Source organism: Somniosus microcephalus, chromosome 19, assembly GCF_052327205.1.
Source record: "Somniosus microcephalus isolate GS21.2 chromosome 19, FLI_Smic_1.0, whole genome shotgun sequence".
NCBI lineage: Eukaryota > Metazoa > Chordata > Chondrichthyes > Squaliformes > Somniosidae > Somniosus > Somniosus microcephalus.
This window is the reverse complement of record NC_141005.1, coordinates 11,257,330-11,280,474: the sequence shown is the minus strand read 5'-3', so window position 1 is coordinate 11,280,474 and position 23,145 is coordinate 11,257,330. Positions and strand designations below refer to the sequence as shown.

Below are 23,145 nucleotides of genomic sequence, written 5' to 3'. Positions count from 1 at the left end.
TCTCCAGCTCCGCCTCGACTACCGGACGTATTGCGTATGGCACCGGTGTTGCCTTAAAAAATTTTGGAATTGCTGCATCTTCCACTTTTATTGAGGCGGTGATGCCTTTCAAGGTTCCTAGTTTCTCTTGAAACACTTCTTTGGCGTTGGCCAAGATGTCTTTTAATCGTTCAGGTATGATGTCATCCTTGTTTTTTTCCTTACTGGTCACCGTCAGTGCCTGAATGGAGTGCCAGTCTAAACGTATCTTCCTTATCCATTCACGTCCCAACAACGGTGGACCACCATCTTGTAGAATGTATAAATACAACTTTTGTATTTCTTTGCCGTTGTATACCACAGGCACCTTTATTTTTCCTTTGGGGTATACTTTCTGCCCCGTATATGTTTTTAAGATAATGGATGTGTCTTTTAGAGGTATATGCGAAAATAGCCTCTCGTAATCTCGTCGATTTATTACGGTTAGAGCTGATCCTGTATCTAGCTCCATTTTAACTGGGGACCCTGCTATTATGAGGGTAACCCAGATGGTCTGGTAATCTTCATTGGCAATTACATTATGTAATTTGAGAGAACTTAGTCTCTTGTTCCCGGAGTCGCTATCGCTCTTCTGGTCTTTGGAGCTACTGTCCGTCATCATTTGTACCTTTCTGTGCTTTTCCTTATTGATTCTTTTCCCGTTAGTGGATTTTTTATTTTCAGATCGGCATACACGTGGAATGTGTCCCATCTTTCCGCATCGCCTGCATGCTTTTTCTTTGAACCAGCAATCCCTCTGGTCATGGTTGGATCTGCCGCAGCGATAACATCTCTTGAAACCCCGTGTCATTTCATGGGTGCCGAAGTCCTGTGGCCTTTGCTGTATCTTTGCCGCTCCTATTGCACTGAAAGCCTTGTCCAGTGTTAAATCTTTTCCAGAAGATACCTTTTTTTGTGTTTCTACACTTAGGGGATCGCAGATGAATTTGTCTTGCAGAGAATCTGCCAGTTCTGCCTCGAATTGGCAGTGTAGGGTATCAACAATCTCCTCAAAATTCTTGTCCATCGGTTCGGCTGGAGTGATTAAGTTGCGTAACAGCTTGTATGTTTCTGCGCCCATTAGATCCAGAAGCACTGAAGCTTTTTTTTCATCTTCTATTCCATTTGCGGTGCAAAACACCTCCACTCTTTCTACATATGTGGTCCAATTCTCTATCTTGTTATCAAAAACATCAATATTGCCAAAGTTAGGCTCTGTTTCGTTATCAAAAGCATCAATATTGCCAGACTTAGGCATTTCAAAAAAAAAAGATATGGCGCTTCCCGCGCTCTTTTTTTTTCCTCTGTAGCAACGATATGGCGCTTCCTGCGCTTTCCGCCGCTGCTACCGATAACAACGCTGTTTTACTGTGGTTTCCGTTTATTCACTGTTGGAGACTCGTTCCCGACGGAGGTCTAAATGCTGACCTGCTTGCCGCGACGGCCGTCTCCCGAGTGCACCCTCCCAGTCCGTTATTGCTTGCCTCCGATTTCGCTGCCTGTCTCAGCTGTAGAGCCTGACGCTGGAGCCCCAGCCTGACGCCCAGGAAGGATTAGCGCAGTACCTGCCACCAGCTTGGCCAGCTGGTGAAACCACAGTTTCTATAACTTCCTTGAGTCTTCTGGACGCTGGAGGAATCGATGTCCTTGAGGTGCTGCCGAATTGCAGGTAAGTCCGTTTCCACTTCGTCGCCACTGTAGTGTCCGTGTGTAGATAAAGACACTGAAGACAGGAGTTGGTTCATAGGTATTTACTAAGCAAGTCTGGGGGGGGGGGGTTCTAAAGGATATATACAATGCACAGGCTTATATAGCCCAAGTGGCAATTACCGGCATTACGCACACCTGGGGCTCTTAAAGGCACATACACCACAATTGCTCTTAAAGGCACATACACCACAGGTTACTTCCACTATTACACTGTGAAATGAGCAATCACTATTCATAAAATGAGCGACCACTATTCATAATTAAATAATATAGAAAACAAAATGCTGAGCAGATGGTTGAATTTCAATCAGTTCATTCACAAGTGCTATAAAAGGTTGAGAGTATTAATGATTATAGTTATATAAGCAGTATTATAAATCAGATTGCCAACCCAATGTGGAGTGCTTATTAAATGTCATTTATGATCAACACTTCTCTAGCTCTAATAGGCTTATGCAAAATGATTAATGGGTTTGAGACGATAAACAGTGAAAGGTTGTTTCCACAGGTTGGTGAATCAGCCACAAGGGGGTGTAGACTGACGATAATCACTAGAAAATAAAGGAGGTTTATCACAGAGGGGTATCAGAACATGGAATGCTTTACCACAAGTGGCTATTGAGACAAGAGACTATAACATTTCAAATGTAACTGATAAACATTTTAAAAGGATGCTGCAAAGTGGGATTAGAGTAGCTAGCTCGGATATAGGCACAATGGGGTAAATGCTGTCCTTCCGTGCTGTGCTGTAATTTTCACGACTTTTCAGGTCTGACATTTTGATATAGTCAGTTCCTATTGAGATTTCCAGTTCACCAGTCAAAGCAGTATTAGGCTGGAGGTGGCAATTACTAATTTATGACCAACAGCAGATAGCCACAAACAAGTGTTTAAAAACTAAAATAATACAATCACTTAAATAACTTAGTTTCTGCAATGATTAATACTTAAAGTTATGGTTAAATCTTTGGATTGACTGCTTATACTGGTGTCAAACGTGCATTATTACCCAGAAAAACAGCAGGCCTGTTCCTGAGGTCTTTGAAAATACAGTTCTTAAGCTAAGAGAGCACTAAAGGTCGATTCACTTTACTGGGTTAGCACCCAGCTCCACTCACCCTGCACCAACTACATCTTCACTCATTCCAGATTGTGGTGTTTTCTGGAAAACATCCAATACCTTTTCTCCTCACCGTTTTGTGCAGCCCATATTGCAAATTCTTAATCTTTTTCATAATACGTATGCGCAGTCTTCCACAAGTGCAGAGATCACATTTCCCCTTCTCGCTCCTCCCTCTGCTTTCCCCGCCTCTGGAAAAACTGGACTTTTACAGTCTGATGTTAAAATGGGCCAATTCCCAGCCAGGAACACAACCTATAAAGCTAGATAAAGAGCTCTGTGTCAGAGAGCCTTCATCCTGTCATGCTATGGCACAGTTTGGCTCAACAGGCTCCATTCCCCTCCTGTCACATCACACTTACATCCCCAATATTCTCCAAAGTGTAACATTTGATTTCTCCTCTCCTTTTAGATCTCTGGCACTATTCTTCAGCTGCCAATAGGTGGCCGACACTCTCTCAACATTATTTCTCACCAATCAGAGAGATACAAAATCAGTTGAGCTAATTCAATTTGTTTCCCTTCCCCTTTAAGGAATTACATTATACAGAATGTACAGCTCAGAAACTGGCCATACAAGCCTCCTCCCACCCTACTTCATCTCACCCTAGCAGCATATCCTTCTATTCCTTTCTCCCTCATGTACTTATCTTGTTTCCCCTTAAATGCAAAGTTCCCACCCCCCCTTCCCTCACACATCTCAAATTAATTCATGAACGTATAATGCTGGAAACCACAGGATAGAAAAAAAAGTTCCCCCCTTACAACTCATTCCCTTGAGGTCAAAGAATGCATTTCCCAGACTTCAACTGTTTAGTTAAGTGAGCCCCCAATTCTAAGCTTTGCTTAGAGATATGCAATGGCAGCATTGCCCATTATGGTTTCTCGACACTTACCGACAGGAATACTAGTAGAAGTTGACGGGGCATCACTCGTCATTCTGAAACCTGGCAACTCACAGGCTCCACCATGCTGGCCTTGCAAGAAAGTAGCCTGATTGCTGTCAGTCCTATATCCAGGACACTGTCTGCATACAATATATGGCTGACTGAAAATGGATACAAAAACTAAAATGCGGTCAACCATGGAGAGACAGCAAACTGTATTTAAATCCTACACTAAAATTTTTGTAACTTGGCAAAGAGCAGGAAAAAATAAATGCAAAGCAACAGCTTGCGATACCCTACTAATACAATCAGAAATCTGTTCCCATTGTATTTATGTCCATTTCCTATTCTGCACCACACACATTCATGCTATCTTTCTCTGTTAGAAGGCTGGGCCAAACCATCGCATGCTCAAAATACACCGAGGCAGTTCAGCAACATCTTTATATATCCTATTTAAACATATTCAGGGTCAGCCATGGCTCAGTTGGTAGCACCCTTGCCTCCGAGTCAGAAGGTTCAAGTCCCACTCCAGAGACTGGAGCACAGGCTGACACTCCAGCGCAGTACTGAGGGAGCGCTGCACTGTTGGAGGTGCTGCCTTTCGGATGAGGCATTGAACCGACATCCCGCTTGCTCTCGCGGGTACATGTAAAAGTTCCCACGGCACGATTTGAAGAGGAGCAGGGGGAGTTCTTCCCGGTGTCCTGTCCAACTTTTATCCTTCAATCAACATCACTAAAACAAATTATCCCAGAGCTTTGGGACGTCCTGAAGGTGTGAAAGGTGCTAGATAAATGCAAGTTCATTCATTCAATTTTCAGCAGCTCAGCGAATTTGTTCAGTAAGCAGCTGAGCCATTCACCAAAGTTGAATCGTAATCTGTACCAAGTTAGTGAATCTCAGCCAAGGCAGAAATTGGGGCAATGCAACTGGCTTCAGCACGCTGGATAAGAGATGGGGGGGGGGGGGGGAAAATTAAAAAAAAAAAAAAATCCAGGATTCCTCTTCCTGATTGCTATCCAGTGACCACCCCCCCCCCCCCCCATCACTTGTGTACACATTGGGCAAGAACAGAATCGATCCTGGCTGCAATGCTCCCATGACTAAGTAGCTTGACGACACTCACTGTTGATGTGCATATAGGAACAGGAGTAGGCCAATCAGCCGCGCGAGCCTCTTCCGCCATCACGGAGACCATGGCTGATCTGTATCTTAAGTCCATCCACCCGCCTTGGCTCCACATGCTTTTACACCCTTGGCTAGCAAAGGTCTATCAATTTCAGATTTAAAATCATTAATTGAGCTAGCATCTACAGGAAACTCTTTGGTATCCGGCACCGACGGGACCGGGATGGTGCCGGTTGGTTAAAAATTCCGGATGACGGAGAGGGTTATCTACCGAGGCTATTTTCAACAAAAAAAAATTAAAAAAATCAAGAAATGTGCAGTATACAGTAATTGGGTACTCACCTACAGAATGTTGTGTTAAATGGATGGTGGAAGATGCTTGATTAAGTACAGTACTGCCAGTTGAGGGTAATGCATAACTCTTTAATTACTTAACAGCAAAACAAAACTTATACAGTAAACGACTGTATACAGTGCTGTAGTTGACTGTACACTTATTCCAAGTCCTTTTGCTTGGACCAACTTTTGGGAATTCTATAATGCAAGATGGGGGTGATAATTCATGATAAAGATGGAGAGACACACAGAAAAATGGCGGATCGGAAGAGACTACCGGCAGCGCGGGAGAGTCAGACTCCTGTTATTGCGATGTTCGGACTTCCGACAGCGCCAAGAAGCCGAGTAGTGGCAGTTTGGAGAACTACCCCCACTGACTAACTCGGCCACTGCGGGAGACTCGGACTCGGCAACATTTCCGGTTATTGAGGTGTTGTTTTCGGAGTATGAATTTTGCCGGTTAAGAGAGAACTCCGGATAGTTAGGTGCCGTTTAAATGAGAGTTTCCTGTACTACTTTTTGTGGGAGAGTGTTCCACACTTCTACCACCCTTTGCAGGAAGAAGTGTTTACTAACTTCTTTCCTGAATGGCCTGGCTCTGATTTTAAGGTTATGTCCCCATTCTCCTCGACTCCACTAGCGGAAAAAGTTTCTCTTGATCTAGCCCATCAATTCCTTTCAAAATCCTAAAAACGGCAATCAAATCATCCCTTAACCTTCTATATTCCACATATTGGGCCAAATTATATAGTGGGTGCCCAGTATCCATGAGCTGTCCTAGTGAGGAAGCATCACCTTCAGGAGAGGAATGTATGCAAGCTGTTCCCTCCACTATTAATATACACTAAGTCAATATTCATGACACTATAGTTGAATTATTACAAGGGCTCGACAAGAATTATGTTTGGCCGCGTTACAATAAAGCTTTGTCAATCTGTGGATACTCAATTTTCTGTCTGCCCACAGCCCACTGAAAGTCTGATACAGGAAACTTTTTTTTAATCCGGCACCGACGGGGTGCCGGTTCATCAAAAATTCCGGATAACCGAAAGCTATAGTAAAAGATACGGAGAGCTGAGAGCTCCGTATAAAGCAACAAACCCTGTTGCTTAGCAACAGGTTCAGAACAATGGCCACAAGTTCCAAGCGTCTCTGTAGCTTAGCAACAGCTGCAGCCACACCCTTGCACAGCAACAGATCGAGGAAGGCAAGTAGAATATGAAGTAAAACTTACCTGAACCTACTCCTGAATTTTGCCGGTTAACCGAGATTTACGGTTATTTAGGTGCCGGTAAATCGAAAGTTTCCTGTAATTCATTAAGCAGTCCACTTGCGGCTGTTCAGAGTCACTTCTCCTACTATTTTAGTTTTCTTAAGGCTGCACAAACCTTAGCATACACTGTAGCCAATAATCACACACTTTGGCAATAGAACAAGGACTGCCTGCTGCTGAACAAATAAAGCAGTACTTTCAAAAACCCACCTAATATCAGAAGATTCACTGTCTACATCGGACAGTTCCAGAAAATCCTCGGAGCTGACCTCTTCATCGGAGAATGACCGTTTAATCTTCGGCTGTAACATGTCGTGTGTTATTTTATTCCTGGCATCCATGCTTTGCAGTTCATCGCCACTCCGACACTTCTCTGAAATAATAAATCGCACACAAATGTAACCAAAACAATCATCAAAGCAGGATCAGAATCTAGCCATAGTTTAGATTAGTGACCCAATGCAGTTACTTTTTCCTTTGAGGACTACCTTTCCTCTCCCGCTTGGACAAGCAAAGACATTTTAAGACAATTCAAGCAATAAATATAAATTGGGATTACCGATCTCTAGTGGGAGATTTATCGCACGCTCAACACATTTTCTGACAATGTAGTAATGTCCCTTATTGAGATTTTATAATTTTATTTCTTTGTACTCCAGAGACTTGAGCACAAAAATCTAGGCTGACACTCCAGTGCAATACTGAGGGAGTGCCGCACTGTCGGAGGTGCCGTCTTTCAGATGAGACATTAAACCAAGGCCCTATCTGCTCTCTCGGACGGATGTAAAAAATCCCATGCCACTATTTCGAAGAGGAGCAGGGGAGTTATCCCCGGTGTCCTGTCCAATACTTGTCCCTCAATCAGCATCACTAAAATAGATTATGTGGTCGTTAATACATTGCTGTTTGTGGGAGCTTGCTGTGTGCAAATTGGCTGCCACGTTTCCACATTACAACAGTGACAACACTTCCAAAAAAAAAAAAGTACTTCATTGGCTGTAAAGCACTTTGGGACATCCGGTGGTCATGAAAGACGCTATATATATATATATATAATATATATATATGCAAGTCTTTTTTTTCCTTTTTTCTTCATGTTAATTGCTTTAAGTCGCTCCCTATTGTTAGAATGCATCTTTCTCATAGAACTACTTGCCAAACCGATGAAGCAGAAAAAGAGCATGTATGACAGATGTCAGGTTGCAAATGCATCTGAGAATCAGGCTATATATAGAAAGGTCAGAGGAGAAGTGAAAAATAAAATAAGAGGGGAAAAGAGAGGGTATGAGAATAGAATGGCAGCCAACATAAATAGTAATCCAAAAGTCTTTTATAGGCATATAAATAATAAAAGGATATTAAGAGGAGGGGTGGGGCCGATTAGGGACCAAAAAGGAAACCCGTGCATGGAAGCAGAGGGTATGGCTGAGGTATTAAACAAATAAGAATTGATAAAGAGATATTAGAAAGGCTAGCTGCACTTAAAGTAGATAAGTCACCAGGAGAGGATGGGATATATCCTAGGATACTGAGGGAGGAAATCGCAGAGGTACTGGCCATAATATTCAAATCCTCCATAGATACAGGGGTGGCGCCAGAGGACTGGAGAATTGCAAATGTTACACCATTGTTCAAAAAAGGGTATAAAGATAAACCCAGCAACTACAGGCCAATCAGTTTGACCTCGGTAGTGGGGAAGCTTTTAGAATCAGTAATCAGGGACAAAATTAAGTCACTTGGACAAGTGTGGATTAATTAAGGAAAGCCAGCACTGATTTGTTAAAGGCAAATCGTGTTTAACTAACTTGATTGAGTTCTTTGATAAGGTAATGCGGTTTACATAGTGTGCATGGATTTCCAAAAGGCGTTTGACAAAGTGCCACATAATAGGCTTGCCAGCAAAGTTGAAGCCTATGGAATAAAAGGGACAGTGGCAGCATGGATAGGGAATTGGCTAAGTGATAGGAAACAGAGAGTACTGGTGAACGATTGTTTTTCGGACTGGAGGAAGGTATACAGTGGTGTTCCCCGGGGGTCGGTACGTGGACCACTGCTTTTCCTGATATATACAGTAAACTCTTTCATATCCGGCACCTACGGGACCGGGATGGTGCCAGTTGATTAAAAATTCCGGATAATGGAGGGGTATACCTATCAAGGTACGAGAGCCCTGTTACACGGCCACAGGTACTGGAGCCCGGGTTACACAGCCACAGGTGCAGGAACCCCGGTTACACAGCCACAGGTACTGGAGCCCCTGTTACACAGCCACAGGTACTGGAGCCCCGGTTACACAGCCACAGGTGCATGAGCCCCGGTTACACAGCCACAGGTGCTGGAGCCCCGGTTACACAGCCACAGGTGCTGGAGCCCCGGTTACACAGCCACAGGTGCTGGAGCCCCGGTTACACAGCCACAGGTGCTGGAACCCCGGTTACACAGCCACAGGTGCTGGAGCCCCGGTTACACAGCCACAGGTGCTGGAGCCCCGGTTACACAGCCACAGGTGCTGGAGCCCCGGTTACACAGCCACAGGTGCTGGAGCCCGGGTTACACAGCCACAGGTGCAGGAGCCCCGGTTACACAGCCACAGGAGCCCGGGTTACACAGCCACAGGTACTGGAGCCCCGGTTACACAGCCACAGGTACTGGAGCCCCGGTTACACAGCCACAGGTACTGGAGCCCCGGTTACACAGCCACAGGTACTGGAGCCCAGGTTACACAGCCACAGGTGCAGGAGCCCGGGTTACACAGCCACAGGTACTGGAGCCCCGGTTACAAAGCCACAGGTACTGGAGCCCGGGTTACACAGCCACAGGTACTGGAGCCCCGGTTACACGGCCACAGATCCAGGAATCCCTGTTACACGCCCACAACTACAGGAGCCGCAGTTACACGGTCACTTGTGCAGGAGCCTTGGTTACACGGCCACATGTGCAGGAGTCCCGGTTACACAGCTACAAGTGCTGGAGCCCCGGTTACACAACCACAAATATACAGTAAAACTTACCTTTGGGTTCCGAACCTGCTCCTGAATTTTGCTGGTCATTAGAGAATTCCGGATAATTAGGTACCGTTAAACGAGAGCTTACTGTATTAATGACTTGGACGTGGGTGTACAGGGCACAATTTCAAAATTTGCAGATGACACAAGACTTGGAAGTATAGTGAATAGTGAGGAGGAGTGTGATAGACTTCAGGAAGACATTGACAGACCGGTGAAATGGGTGGACACGTGGCAGATGAAATTTAACGCAGAAAAGTGTGAAGTGATACATTTCGGTAGAAAGAGTGAGGAGAGGACATATAAACTAAATGGTACAATCCTGAAGGGGGTGCATGAACAGAGAGACCTGGGGGTATATGTGCACAAATTGTTGAAGGTGGCCGGGCAGGTTGAGAAAGCAGTTAAAAAGGCTTACGGGATCCTGGGCTTCATGAACGGAGGTATAGAGTACAAAAGCGTAGAAATTATGAAGAACCTGCATAAAACACTGGTTCGGCCCCAATTGGAGTATTGTGTCCAATTCTGGGCACCATACTTTGGGAAGGTGTGAAGGCCTCAGAGAAGGTGCAGAAATGATTTATGAGAATGATCCAGGAATGAGGGACTTCAGTTACGTTGATAGACTGGAGAAGCTGGGGTTGTTCTCCTTGGAGCAGAGAAAATTGAGAGGAGATTTGATAGAGGGGTTCAAAATCATGAGGGGTCTGGACAGAGTAGAGAGTAACTGTCCTCATTGGCAGGAGGGTCGAGAACCAGAGGACACAGATTTAAGGTGATTGGCAAAAAGAACCAAAGGCGACGTAAGAAAAAACATTTTTACTCAGCGAGTGGTTAAGACCTGGAATGCACTGCCTGAACGGGTGGTGGAGGCAGATTCAATCACGGCTTTCAAAAGGGAGTTGGATACGTATCCGAAGGAAAGAAATTTGCAGGGCTACAGGGAAAAGGGCAGGGGAGTGGGACTAGCTGAAGTGCTCTTGCAGAGAGCCGACACAGGCTCAACGGGCCGAATGGCCTTCTTCCACGCTGTAACCGTTCTATGATTCTAAGCCAGTAACTGGATTTGTGAATCTGCCAATGCTCCCACAATATTCAACAACGGCCCAGAAATTCGGGTCGGGGGCTTCCCGCTGGTGTAAGCCCCCAACCTGCACTTACCTAGCGCGCCGGCCGTTGAGCTGTGGGCCCGCGTGGGATTCTGATCCTGGGCCTCCTCCAACTGCCGGCGGGCAGTGCTTGTGTATCCCAGGGGCGCAGTTAGTTCGAAGCGTCCCCTGGGATCACGTGGGCCATGGAGAGCCAATGGTAGCAGGGAATGCTTCATTCATAAGTTTGACAGGAAGACCTGGCAAACCTATAAATACTATAAGCCCCAAAACATCACTAAATCTTCAAATAATTTTTTTTTTAAATCACATTTTAAAAAGAACTAAATTACATTAAATAACTATTTTAAACAATATTAAATTTTTGAAAAAATTAATTACATTTTCTAATGGGGCTAAAAATAAACTTACCTTTCTTTAAAGTATTTAAAAATAATAAACCTGTGGAAAAAAAAGTTTTCATTTTAATTAATTCACCACTTACCTTGTTAAAAGCAGGCCTTGCGACTGCTTTTTAAAAGTGTAACTCCTGGAGACTTACCCTCCCGGAAAAACCTGGGAAAAAAATGTAAGTTCGATGCGCACGCACTGCCTCTCCTTCCTGCGCACACGTTCCGCCTGTCAACCCCTTCTTTCAGGGGAACGGAAGTGTCGGTTTCCCGCGCATGCGCAGTGCATGCATGAAACCGGCAGTTCCATTGGGCTTACGGGTGAGTACCCCGTGCGTACTCACCCGTGGAGACCCGAATTTCTGGGCCATTGTTTCTAATTCTGTCCCTCTCCTCTTCCCCAGATCCATCTCGTCCATTTGTCTCAATCTTATTCTCTCTCGAAAGTACAGGCATGAACTCACACACAGTCCCACTTCCTACTTAACAACTGGGTTCCCATTTGAAACACAAGTTTCTTCTAGATAGACTCCAGAGGTAAAAGATCGTCTAAATTCAAGCACTGGGAAAATTCAAGCAAGTGGTCGCCAATTTCAATACCAACAACAGAATACATTTACACAGCACCTTTAATGTAATGAAGCATCCCAGGGCGCTTCACAGGAGCGTGATCAATAAACAGAATTTGACACTGAGCCATGTAAGATATTAGGGCAACTTGGTCAAAGAGGTAGGTTTTCAGGAGCGTCTTAAAAGGAGGAAAGTGAAGTTGCGAGGCGGAGAGATTTAGGGAGGGAATTCCAGAGCTTAGGGCCTTGGCAGCTGAAGGCACAGCCGCCAATGGTGGAGCGATTAAAAATCGGGGATGTTCAAGAGTCCAGAATTGGCAGAGCGCAGAGATCTCGGGGGATTATAGGGCTGGAGGAGATTAGAGATAGGGAGGGGGCGAGGCCATGGAGGGATTTGAAAGCAAGGATGAGAATTTTAAAATTGAGACAGATAAACAAGAGCAAGATGTGGATTCACAGTTGTGCTAGCCACTGACTTTAACTAATCATAAAACTCAAAGCTGACATTCATGAGATTCCTCCCTCCCCCAAAATCACGTATTAAACACTTGGAATACACAAAACATCAACACAATACTTTGCCCCTTCCTATCCAAATAAACAAATGCACATGAATTGAACGCAGCAATTACTTGCCTGGGTGTTGCAGTAGATAAGCCTCCACCAGATTATTCACCATGTGGTTCTTGCTGATGCGTTCAACAGGACAGCGGCAGGTTGGGCAGAGCGACGATCGCTCCATCCACCCTGAGTAACATGCTGCGCAGAAAGAGTGCATACACGGCTGAAGGCTGAACAAGAGAGGTGAAATTAGGCCCATCGGGTTTATTAATGCCCTCAAGCTTTTACAGCCAACCATTCATTTCCCAGAGTTACCATTTCTGAACCAATAGATTTGCAAAAATTACCAAGTAAGCATGTATTAGTACGAGATTTATCAATCAACCACTAGTGATTGCTTCCAGGAATAGTGCATTTAGGATATAATGTTGCATGTTATCTGGATGGGGCAGGCTTAATAGACCAGTTGGTCTTTTCCTGTCCTTCTTTGTATGTTCAAATTACCCCCATCCTCAAACCCCACTTCACCGGGGTCTAGACTCATCATACGAGTCATCACTGGAGATAGACTATTAAAAATGCTATTATGTTGCAGTCTTGAAGTATTGGTCAAGAATTTAAATAAACTCCTATTACTTTAAAGCTTGTCAAGCGATGAAAAGTGTAGCTTGTCTTATGTAAAAGGGGCTGCTTGTGATCTCGGTGTACCTGACACAATCATGCAACAAGTCTTGACAGATGATACAGGTGAGCGTTTCCTCCATTTTATCCGGTTGCTTTCCTTCCGAGGTCCCTTGATCCTCATGTCTGACGTTTGAACTTTGACCTTCACTGAGTAGCAATGGATCTGGAATTCCATCATTCTCTATTTAAAATATATATATTTATAGCAGATGCAAATATTGAAACTCACACTTATCTGTCGTGTTGAGCAAAAAAAAAAAAAAACAGAATCCAATCCTTGAATTTAAAAAAATGCTGGAAATATACAATAGGCCCGTTAGCATCTGAATAGTGAAAGGGTCTGGCATAGGCACAATGGGCCGAATGGCCTCCTTCTGTGCTGTATGATTCTAGGTTAATGCTGAAAACGATTAAACCTGAAAGATTAACCTGACTTTTCTCTCTCCAGATACGGACGCAGCCATGGTACCTTTCGAGCATTATGTTTTTCTTCCAGTTTAAAAAAAATTATTTCTCTTCCTTTTTAGTGTGGGACAATTCCTTACCCACTCGCACTCCCCTCCCCTCCCAGTTTTCTTTTCCTTACACTCCTTAAGACAGTCACTTATTCCGGGGGTAGGGCACAATGCCAGTATTCCTCCTGTACTTCCCAAAGGCCCATTCTTCATGGGAGCCTACACAGTGGAAACTGGTGGGCTATTCTCCTGCGGAAGAGGGCATCACCATCCTCACTGGATGTTCACGCTTATGCAGGGGGTGACTGGCGAGCAAGCGGAAGCCGAAACCCGGTCAGATATTGCCCCTCCCTAGCTCAGATCACCTGTATAAGGACAACGAAGATCCGAAGACACGCATGGAATGGGGCCCAGCAGCCTTGGGGGTCGAAATTCTTAAGGGGCGGTGGGGGAAAGAGTGCAATGTTCTTTGTGTCTAAATTAGTCAACTCTGGAAATAAAATCTCTGTTACACAAATACTTGCCTCTTTTCTGCTTCTTCTTGGTTGGCTCTAGGTCCTCCTCTTTGGCCAAGACATCCATAACAGATGACTCCGTGGCTTCAGGTCCTGGTGTGCTTTCTACATTCACCCGAGTCCTTGAAGGTGCTAAAACGGGACTTGGCGGCTTTGGACACGAAGTCCAAAATGTTGCCAAACAACTAGGTCCACGTGTGATCACTGAAGGTCCAGCAGTGATGGACACGGGTCCTGTTGAGGAAGTGCATGGCTGCATGGCAGAAGTAGTCGACTGAACAGTGTCGGAGTTGGTTGCAGAGGTACAGAACGGATCGTAGTAAGATGTGCATGGCTGTGGTTCCTCTCGGGAAGGGTGTTCAACTGGTTTTGAACAAAGTGGGAAGGTGACTGCTGTTTGGTCGGAGCTGCTGTCTAAGCTCGAGGTTTCTTTAATAATCTGCTCAACCGTGCTGCAAGAGGATCCTGTACATGAAAACCATTTGTAAGCAAATGAAGATCCATTTTCAGACAGACATTGAGTCAATTCATCCCATTATGAAGCCTTCAGGTTTATGGTGCACGAATTGAGTGTAATTTTATGAACCGTGCTGCAGCTACATCACCAAAATAGAAACCTAGAACGTTACATCGAAACATAGAAGATAGGAGCAGGAGTAGGCCATTCGGCCCCTCGAGCCTGTCCCGCCATTTAATGAGGTCATGGCTGATCATCCAAACTCAGTACCCTGTCCCTGCTTTCTCCCCATATCCCTTGATCCTTTTAGCCTTAAGAAATATATCTAACTCCTTCTTGAATATATTTAATGAATTGGCCTCAACTGCCTTGTGTGGTAGAGAATTCCACAGATTCACCATTCTCTGGGTGAAGAAATTCCTCCTCATCTCAGTCCTAAATGGCTTACCTCTTATCCTTAGACTGTGACCCTTGGTTCTGGACTCCCCGGCATCGGGGACATCCTTCCTGTCTAGTCCAGTTAGAATTTTATAAGTTTCAATGAGATCCCCTCTCATTCTTCTAAACTCCAGCGAGTATAAGCCCAATCGACCCAATCTCTCCTCATACGTCATTCCTGCCATCCCAGGTATCAGTCTGGTGAATCTTCGCTGCACTCTCTCCATGGCAAGAACATCCTTCCTCAGATTATGTTACATCACACAAGGCGGCCATTCAGCCCATCACGCCTGTGGGGGCTCTCTGAAAGAGCTAATCACCAAGTCCAGTTCCTCAGCCCTTTCTCCATAGTCTTAATTTTCAAATATTTATCCAATTCCCTTCTACAAGCTATTATGGATTCTGATCCTGCCACTCCATACTAAGTCCTGCCAACCCTCTGGGGGGAAAAAAATCACAAATCTTTCTATTGTTCTTACGATGACCATCTTAAATTTATGCCCTTTAGTTGCTCACTGACCAGCAAAAAGTTATCCCCGATTTACTTTTATCAAACTCTCAATTCTGAACAACTCGATTAGATCTCCTCTTAACCCAGTGTTCTAATGAAAACAACCCCAGTAGCTCAAGTAACATTCTGTTCATTTGAAGCAATACTGTAGCTCTCACTGGGTTCATATCTCATAGAATTGCATAGAACTTACAGCACAGAAACGGGCCATTCGGCCCAACTGGTCTATGCTCCACACGAGCCTCCTCCCACCCTACCTTCATCTCACCCTATCAGCACAGCTCTCCTGTAGATTACGTGGAATTAAACATTATAACATTAATCAGAAGCTTGCTTCTGCTTACATTTTCCTTCATCCATTGCTAGAACCAGATACAGTTCACATTATTGCATTACCACCCAAAACTAATCAGAAACAATTCTTAATTACCCATAGGGTCGTCCATGTTTTCCTCCTCAGAATTCAGTGCTTTGTACAAATAGGCAACATCTAAAAAATAAATTAAGAAAGAATATGATGGAAAGAAATGCTACTTTTTGCTTAAAATTACCACATCACTCCTAACCAGAGGAAACAGTGCAAAAAAAGTTAAAGGGTAAGAGACCCCTTCAGTTGGCTGGTGGGGTGCAATATGCTTCAGGAGCCGTCTCCTGGCTGGGGTGTGGGGGGAGGGCGCGGGGTTGAATGGGTAGGGGAAAATTAGTCAGTCAAATTTCTCATTCCTGATGACTATCTGCTAGAAATGTGTGCACAGTATATACACTGCAGGTGCCAACAAGATTAAGCTCGGTTACAATATCTCTCCACAATCAAATGGTCTGCTTACACTCGAGTCTACGCTCACACAAGAATGTTGGACAAGGAACCCAAGGGCTGGCAGGCGTCTGTAGAGGTGTGCTTTAGAAGGGAATAGAATTTGTTGGGGTGTTTACATATTGGAACTAAATTACACTGAAATACAATCCATTTTTCTTAATAGTCACTGAGTAACCCTGCTAGGTATAGGGTGCAATCATTATAACAGTCGGTAGTAAGATTTACTTCTTGCAATTCACAAAGAGATTAGCCAGACTGTGCAATTCTCCACATTGTACAATGCAATATCTAACATCACACTTCAAAAAGGTCTCGTCAGTTCTCTCCCCATCTGAAGGCACTGGCTCGTTACTGGTGTACAGTTCTATGGTGCACTTCCAGTAACTTGCAGCCTCAAAGAGACAAATGCTGAACCATTTTGATCAGGAGTGATGGAGAATAAGATGGTCCACACACATACCACTCTTACATAGCGGTGTACACGAACAAGCCGAGAACTAACTGCCAAGCACAACAGCCGGTTCCCCACTGCTGTCCCACCAACTTAGTTTAAGAACCGGAAATGGGCTATTTCCAACCACGTGCATTCATTTTCCTCGCACTATCCTTACTCTGATCTGGCTCATTCTTCCTGTAGACAACGTAAATCGCATCTCCATTCTGCAATGGATAGGTCTGCTTCTTCACAACTTTGGATTTGTTGATGACTGTTCCATTGGTGCTGAAAGCATAAAATGACACAAGAACACAAGTCAGGCTGCCTCCACCCTTCTTAGTACAGTAAACAAACCCCGGAAACACACAAAACCCACAACTTGTAATCTGTCGTATCATCAAAGCCCAGGGCTTTCAACCGATAACAGTTACGTCAACTGGAAACCATAACATGCTAAAATTTAAAACACTACACTTCTTTAAACGGTATAATGAATGGGTTGACGTTATGGTAATATTGTACCCCATTCATTCTGATGGCCAACGTCAAGTGCAAAGTAAAAGAAGGTGCCACCACTGTTGGCTTGGGTATCCAACAGCAAAGCCCGCCAGCAGAACACCTGTGTTTATTTGGCCACAGCTGGCTGGGCAGATGAGGTGCTCACGCCAGGCTTGCACAGAGCAGTAATGTTGTTTCATTGCCAAAGGCTTGTAAACAACCTCCTAGCCACAGGAAGGTATTAATGCCTGATTTGGGGGGGGGTACAAATTGCAGCTTGTGACTGTAGAACAATAGCAACTTTGAATTGTTTAAACGTGGATCCAATCCCGCACAGTACAGACTCCAAGATTTAACCGTTCAGCGTGCTGTAAATTTAGCATTGGTGCAAAGCGATTTACAATGAGGCTAAAAATTGATTCCAGAGCTAAGCAAAGCAAGTCTGCCTGGAAGAGGGAATGTCACACGGCTTGGACTTGATACCATACAGAGTGTGAATCCAGCTGGTGTCAAGTGTGGTTTACAAAGTACTCAGGAGGACCCATCGAGCACCTGCTAATCCTAGCTGACTTTAATTTAAATGTTTAGAGTAGGGCTTCTCCACTCTCCAAACATTTATATTTCTAATTGTCACTGTGGTAATGTAGGAAATGCAGCTTGTGCACAGCAGGCTCCCACAAACAGCAATGTGATAATGACCAGATAATCTGTTTTAGTGATGTTGATTGAGGGTAAATATTGGCCAGGACACCGGGGAGAACTCCCCTGCTCTTCTTCGAAATAGTGCCATGGGATCTTTTACTTTCACCCAAGAGAGCACACGGGGCCTTGGTTTAACGTCTTATCCGAAAGACGGCACCTCCGACAGTGCAGCACTCCCACAGTACTGCACTGGAGAGCACATGCATGTATTCAGTTCATGTACAGTACCGAGCTCTCTCCTGGGCAGAACAATTAGACGAGACTGAAGCCAGGCAGGTGCCAAGTTGTGTCACTGGCTGCACTGTAAATTCACCTGGAAGGTTTATGCACTCTGCAGCCATCTACTGGCAAAACATAGCAATTGCAACAAAGGAAAAAAACTGCAGCACACGATCTACTTTAAACAGGTCAGTGAGACAAGGAGCTCAACCGAGTTAAGGAGTCATGGGTCCAGCGTCAGACTCGCATCAGTTGGTATGATTTACACAGATTGCGTTCTTATTATGTGCTAACATAAAAGGTAATCTAAAAGTCTTCTAAAGGCATATAAATAGTAAACGGGTAGTAAGAGAGGGGATGAGGCCGATTAGGGACCAAAAAGGAGACCTATGCATGGAAGCAGAGGGTGTGGCTGAGGTACTAAAAGAGTACTTTGCACCTGTCTTCACCAAGGAAGAGGAAGCTGCCATAGACATGGTAATGGAGGAGGTAGAGGAGATACTGGATGGGATAAGAATTGATAAAGACAAGGTACTAGAAAGGTTGGCTGTACTTAAAAGTAGATAAGTCTCCAGGACCAGATGGGATGCATCCTTGGATGCTGAAGGAAGCGAAGGAAGAAATCGCGGAGGTACTGGCCATAATCTTCCAATCCTCCTTAGAAACGGGGGTGGTGCCAGAGGACTGGAGAATTGCAAATGTTACAGCCTTGTTCAAAAAATGGTGTAAAGATAAACCCAGCAACTACAGGCCAGTCAGTTTAACCTCGGTAGTGGGGAAGCTTTTAGAAACAATAATCAGGGACAAAATTAACAGTCACTTGAACAAGTGTGGATTAATTAACAAATCCGTGCTGGCTTTCCTTAAAGGCAAATCGTGTTTAACCAACTTGATCGAGTTTTTTTTGATGAGGTAACAGAGGGTTGATGAGGACAATGTGGTTGACGTGGTGTACATGGATTTCCAAAAGGCGTTCGACAAGGTGCCACATAATAGGTTTGCCAGCAAAGTTGAAGCCCATGGAATAAAAAGGACAGTGGCAGCATGGATACGAAATTGGCTGAGTGGCAGGAAGCAGAGTAGTGGTGAACGGTTGTTTTTCGGACTGGAAGGTAATACAGTGGTGTCCCCAAGGAGTCGGTACTAGGACCCGCTGCTTTTTTTGATATATATTAATGACTTGGATGTGGGTGTACAGGGCACAATTTCAAAATTTGCAGATGACACAAAACTTGGAAGTATAGTGAACAATGAGGAGAGAGTGATGGACTTTAAGAGGACATAGACAGGCTGGTGAAATGGGCGGACACGTGGTAGATGAAATTTAATGCAGAAAAGTGTGAAGTGATACATTTTGGTAGAAAGAATGAAGAGAGGAAATATAAACTAAAGGGTACAATCCTAAAGGGGGTGCACAAACAGAGACACCAGGGGGTATGTGTGCACAAACTGTTGAAGGTAGCAGGGCAGGTTGAGAAAGCAGTTAAAAAGGCTCACAGGATCCTGGGCTTCATAAATAGAGTATAGAGTACAAAAGCGTGGAAATTATGACGAACCTGTATAAAACACTGGTGCGGCCTCAACTGGAGTATTGTGTCCAATTCTGGGCACCGCACTTTAGGAAGGATGTGAAGGCCTTAGAGAGGGTGCAGAAAAGATTTACGAGAATGATTCCAGGGATGAGGGACTTCAGTTAGGTGGATCGAGAGGAGATTTGATAGAGGTGTTCAAAATCATGAGGGGTCTGGACAGAGTAGATAGAGAGAAACTGTTCCCATTGGCAGAAGGGTCGAGATCTAGAGGATACAGATTTAAGTTGATTGACAAAAGAACCAAAGGCGACGTAAGAAAAAACTTTTTTACTCAGCGAGTGGTTAGGATCTGGAATGCACTGCCCGAAAGGATGGTGGAGGCAGACTCAATCACGGCTTTCAAAAGGGAATTGGATACGTACCTGAAAGAAAAACATTTGCAGGGCTACGGGGAAAGGGCGGGGGAGTGGGACTGGCTGAGGTGATCTTGCAGAGAGCCGGCACGGGCTCGACGGGCCGAATGGCCTTCTTCCATGCTGTAACCCTTCTATGATTCATTTTAGTCTTCCCATCAATGGCTGGACTTTTTTTTTTTTTTTAATAAGTTAATCGGGATACAGCGAAATCAGGGGTTTCAGCTTTAAATTTTTTACATCAGTTAATGGATAAGTGTCCTTCAGAGGCAATAGAAACTCAAAAGCTGTGTTTAATACCACTCTGCCACTCATAAAAACATTAACATGTGCTCCATGGAACATGTGAAGTATTGTTGGCAATGAGGCAGAGTACCAAATCTCAACATATTTCCCCCGAGCTGACTTTCCATCACTGGACCAGACATCCCTCTAATAGCAATGTGCCAGCTGCTTGATGCTTCCTTTTCCCTTTTCCCCTGAAGATGCTGATGTCCTCCGCTTCCCTCGTGATGGGGCTATTCTTTATGTGTAAACCCCAACAGTGAGTGATTCACCAGAGAGAAAGGGGATCAAACCCATATTATTCCACGTGATATCAAGAAACAGCTGAGTGCACTGGATAAAGCAAAGGCTATAGGCCTTGACAACATCCCGGCTATCGTGCTCAAGACTTGTGCTCCAGAACTAGCCGTGCCTCTAGCCAAGCTGTTCCAGTACAGCTACAACACTGGCATCTATCCGACAATGTGGAAAACTGCCCAGGTGTATCCTGTCCACAAAAAGGCAGGACAAATCCAATCCGGCCAATTACTGCCCTATTAGTCTACTCTCAATCATCAGCAAAGTGATGGATGGTGTTATCAACAGTGCTATCAAGCGGCACTTCCTCACCAATAACCTGCTCACTAATGCTCAGTTTGGGTTCCGCCCAGACCACTCGGCTGCCGACCTCATTACAGCCTTGGTCCAAACATGGATAAAGGAGCTGAATTCCAGAGGTGAGGTGAGAGTGACTGCCCTTGATATCAAGGCAGCATTTGAGTGTGGCATGAAGGAGCCCTAGTAAAACTGAAGTCAATGGGAATCGGGGGGGGGGGGGGGGGGGGGGGGGGAGCTCTCCACTGGCTGGAGTCATACCTAGCACAAAGGAAGATTGCGGTGGTTGAAGGTCAATCATCACAGCCCCAGGACATCGCTGCAGGAGTTCCTCAGGGCAGTGTCCTAGGCCCAACCATCTTCAGCTGTTTCATCAATGACCTTCTCTCCAACATAAGGTCATGTGGGAAACCACTGTTATTGTTGCTCACCGTTGTTGTTGTACACTGTTGTATCTATGCATGCCTCAGCTGGCTCCGCCCCTGGCTCCACCCACACGCCCAGGTATAAAGGTGACTGCTCTGCAGCCCCCTGCCTTCTTGGAAACCAGTCAACCACGAGAGGCATGCTCTGTTCTTTGTTAATAAAAGCCTTTTAGTTACTCTCCTAACTCTCCGTCTTTTATGAGTAATTGATAGCGCATCAATTTTATTAACAAAAACAAAATGTCGGCACCAAACGCTGAGCAGCAGGCGCTGCAGCAAACGACGGCACCAAACGCTGAGCAGCAGGCGCTGCAGCAAACGACGGCACCAAATGCTGAGCAGCAGGCGCTGCTGCATGCCCTCAGACCAACATGCCTGGACCTAGACCCTCAAGAGACGGGTTCGTCTACCAAGTTCGCACAATGGCTGCGTTGCTTCGAAGCTTACCTGGAAGCCTCAGCCGTGACACTAGATGGAAACAAACTAAAAATCCTGGCCTCCAAGGTGGGCCACCAAGTCTACACGCTCATCCAGGATGCGACTACCTACGCGGCGGCTATCGATCTGCTAAAAGGACAATACACACGCCCGGTAAATACGGTTTATGCCAGACACCTCCTGAGATCCCGCAAACAGCAGTCCGGGGAATCGGTGGAGGCATTCCTACGGGCACTACAGATACTCGGCCGAGCCTGCGATTGTAAAGAGGTATCAGCCGCGACACACATGGAGGGACTTATCCGAGATGCTTTCGTTGCAGGCCTCAAGTCCGACTACTCCCGGCAGAGACTGTTGGAGAAGGGCGAAATCGACCTGAAGGCGGCAGTGTCCCTCGCGCTCTCGCTAGACGCGGCCCACCGGAATATGGACGCATTCTCCCCTAACTGCTCCGCACCGTGGACGCCGCAACCCTGGGTCATGGGACCGCCACCCCCGGCACCAACTGCTGCAGCGATGTCCAAGGGCCCGAAATGTTACTTTTGTGGCCAGGCAAAACACCCCAGAGCACGCTGCCCGGCGAAAAACGCTACCTGCTCTGGCTGCGGGAAGAAAGGACACTACGTCAGCGCCTGCAAAGGTAAAACCGCTAACGCCAGCAGCGCCGCGTGTGAACCGTGGGGGCAGCCATCTTGTCCGCCATCTTGGACACCTCCAGCCGCGTGGGGATCGGGATCATGGGCGCAGCCATTTTGTCCGCCATCTTGGACGCCTCCAACTCCAATCGCGGGTGACCCGGACTCAACCACCGCCTCGTCTGACGATCACAGCGACTCGCTCGACCATACGCTGGCCTCAGTGACGCTGGACCAATCTCTCCCTCACCAACTGTCCAAGTCCATGATGGACATTACGGTAAACGGCCGCGCCACCACCTGCCTTTTCGACAGCGGGAGCACGGAGAGCTTTATCCACCCCGACACGGTGCGCAGTTACTCTCTCCCGGTCCTGCCAACGTGCCATCGGATCTCTATGGCTTCCAAATCCTATTCAGCAGACGTCGGTGGCTACTGTGGTGACCCTTTAAGTAAGGGGCACAGAATACAAAAATTTTAAACTTCTTGTCCTGCCCAATCTCTGCGCTGCCGTTCTACTGGGGTTGGATTTTCAGTGCCACCTTAAAAGTGTCACATTAGCGTACGGCGGACCCCTCCCCCCAATCACAGTCTGCAGCCAGCAGCTTTTAAATCACCCGCCGCGCACCATTTGCAGCCTCCCCACGCTTAAAGTCTCCCCCCCCCCCCCTTGTTCGCTAACCTCACCCGCGACTGTAAGCCCATCGCTACCAAAAGCGGGTGGTACAGTGCCGGGGATAGGAGCTTCATTAAATCCGAAGTAGCAAGACTCCTGAAGGAAGGGATTATTGAGGGTAGCACTAGCCCATGACGAGCACAAGTGGTGGTGGTAGTGAAGACTGGCGAAAAACAGCGCCTAGTTATTGACTACAGCCAGACGATCAATCGCTACACCCAGTTAGATGCATACCCACTCCCCCGCATATCTGACATGGTCAATCAGATAGCACAATACCGGGTGTTCTCGACGATTGATCTGAAGT

General features: G+C 45.7%; 1 protein-coding gene across 2 annotated transcripts in view; it reads right to left on the bottom strand.

Moving 5' to 3' along the window:
- chfr (checkpoint with forkhead and ring finger domains, E3 ubiquitin protein ligase) overlaps positions 1-23,145 on the bottom strand; it is a 61,030-nt gene that overhangs the window by 23,785 nt on the left and 14,100 nt on the right. Inside the window, exons 3-9 of one of the 2 annotated variants that reach the window (XM_086011948.1) lie at positions 16,597-16,706; positions 15,599-15,658; positions 13,772-14,227; positions 12,817-12,955; positions 12,184-12,338; positions 6,686-6,848; positions 3,745-3,896 (exon numbers count right to left, since the gene is read on the bottom strand). In XM_086011948.1, coding sequence (XP_085868074.1) covers positions 3,745-3,896; positions 6,686-6,848; positions 12,184-12,338; positions 12,817-12,955; positions 13,772-14,227; positions 15,599-15,658; positions 16,597-16,706 — 1,235 coding nt within the window. Of the gene's footprint in view, positions 1-3,744; positions 3,897-6,685; positions 6,849-12,183; positions 12,339-12,816; positions 12,974-13,771; positions 14,228-15,598; positions 15,659-16,596; positions 16,707-23,145 lie in introns of both variants that reach the window. The other variant, XM_086011947.1, reaches the window with a different exon arrangement.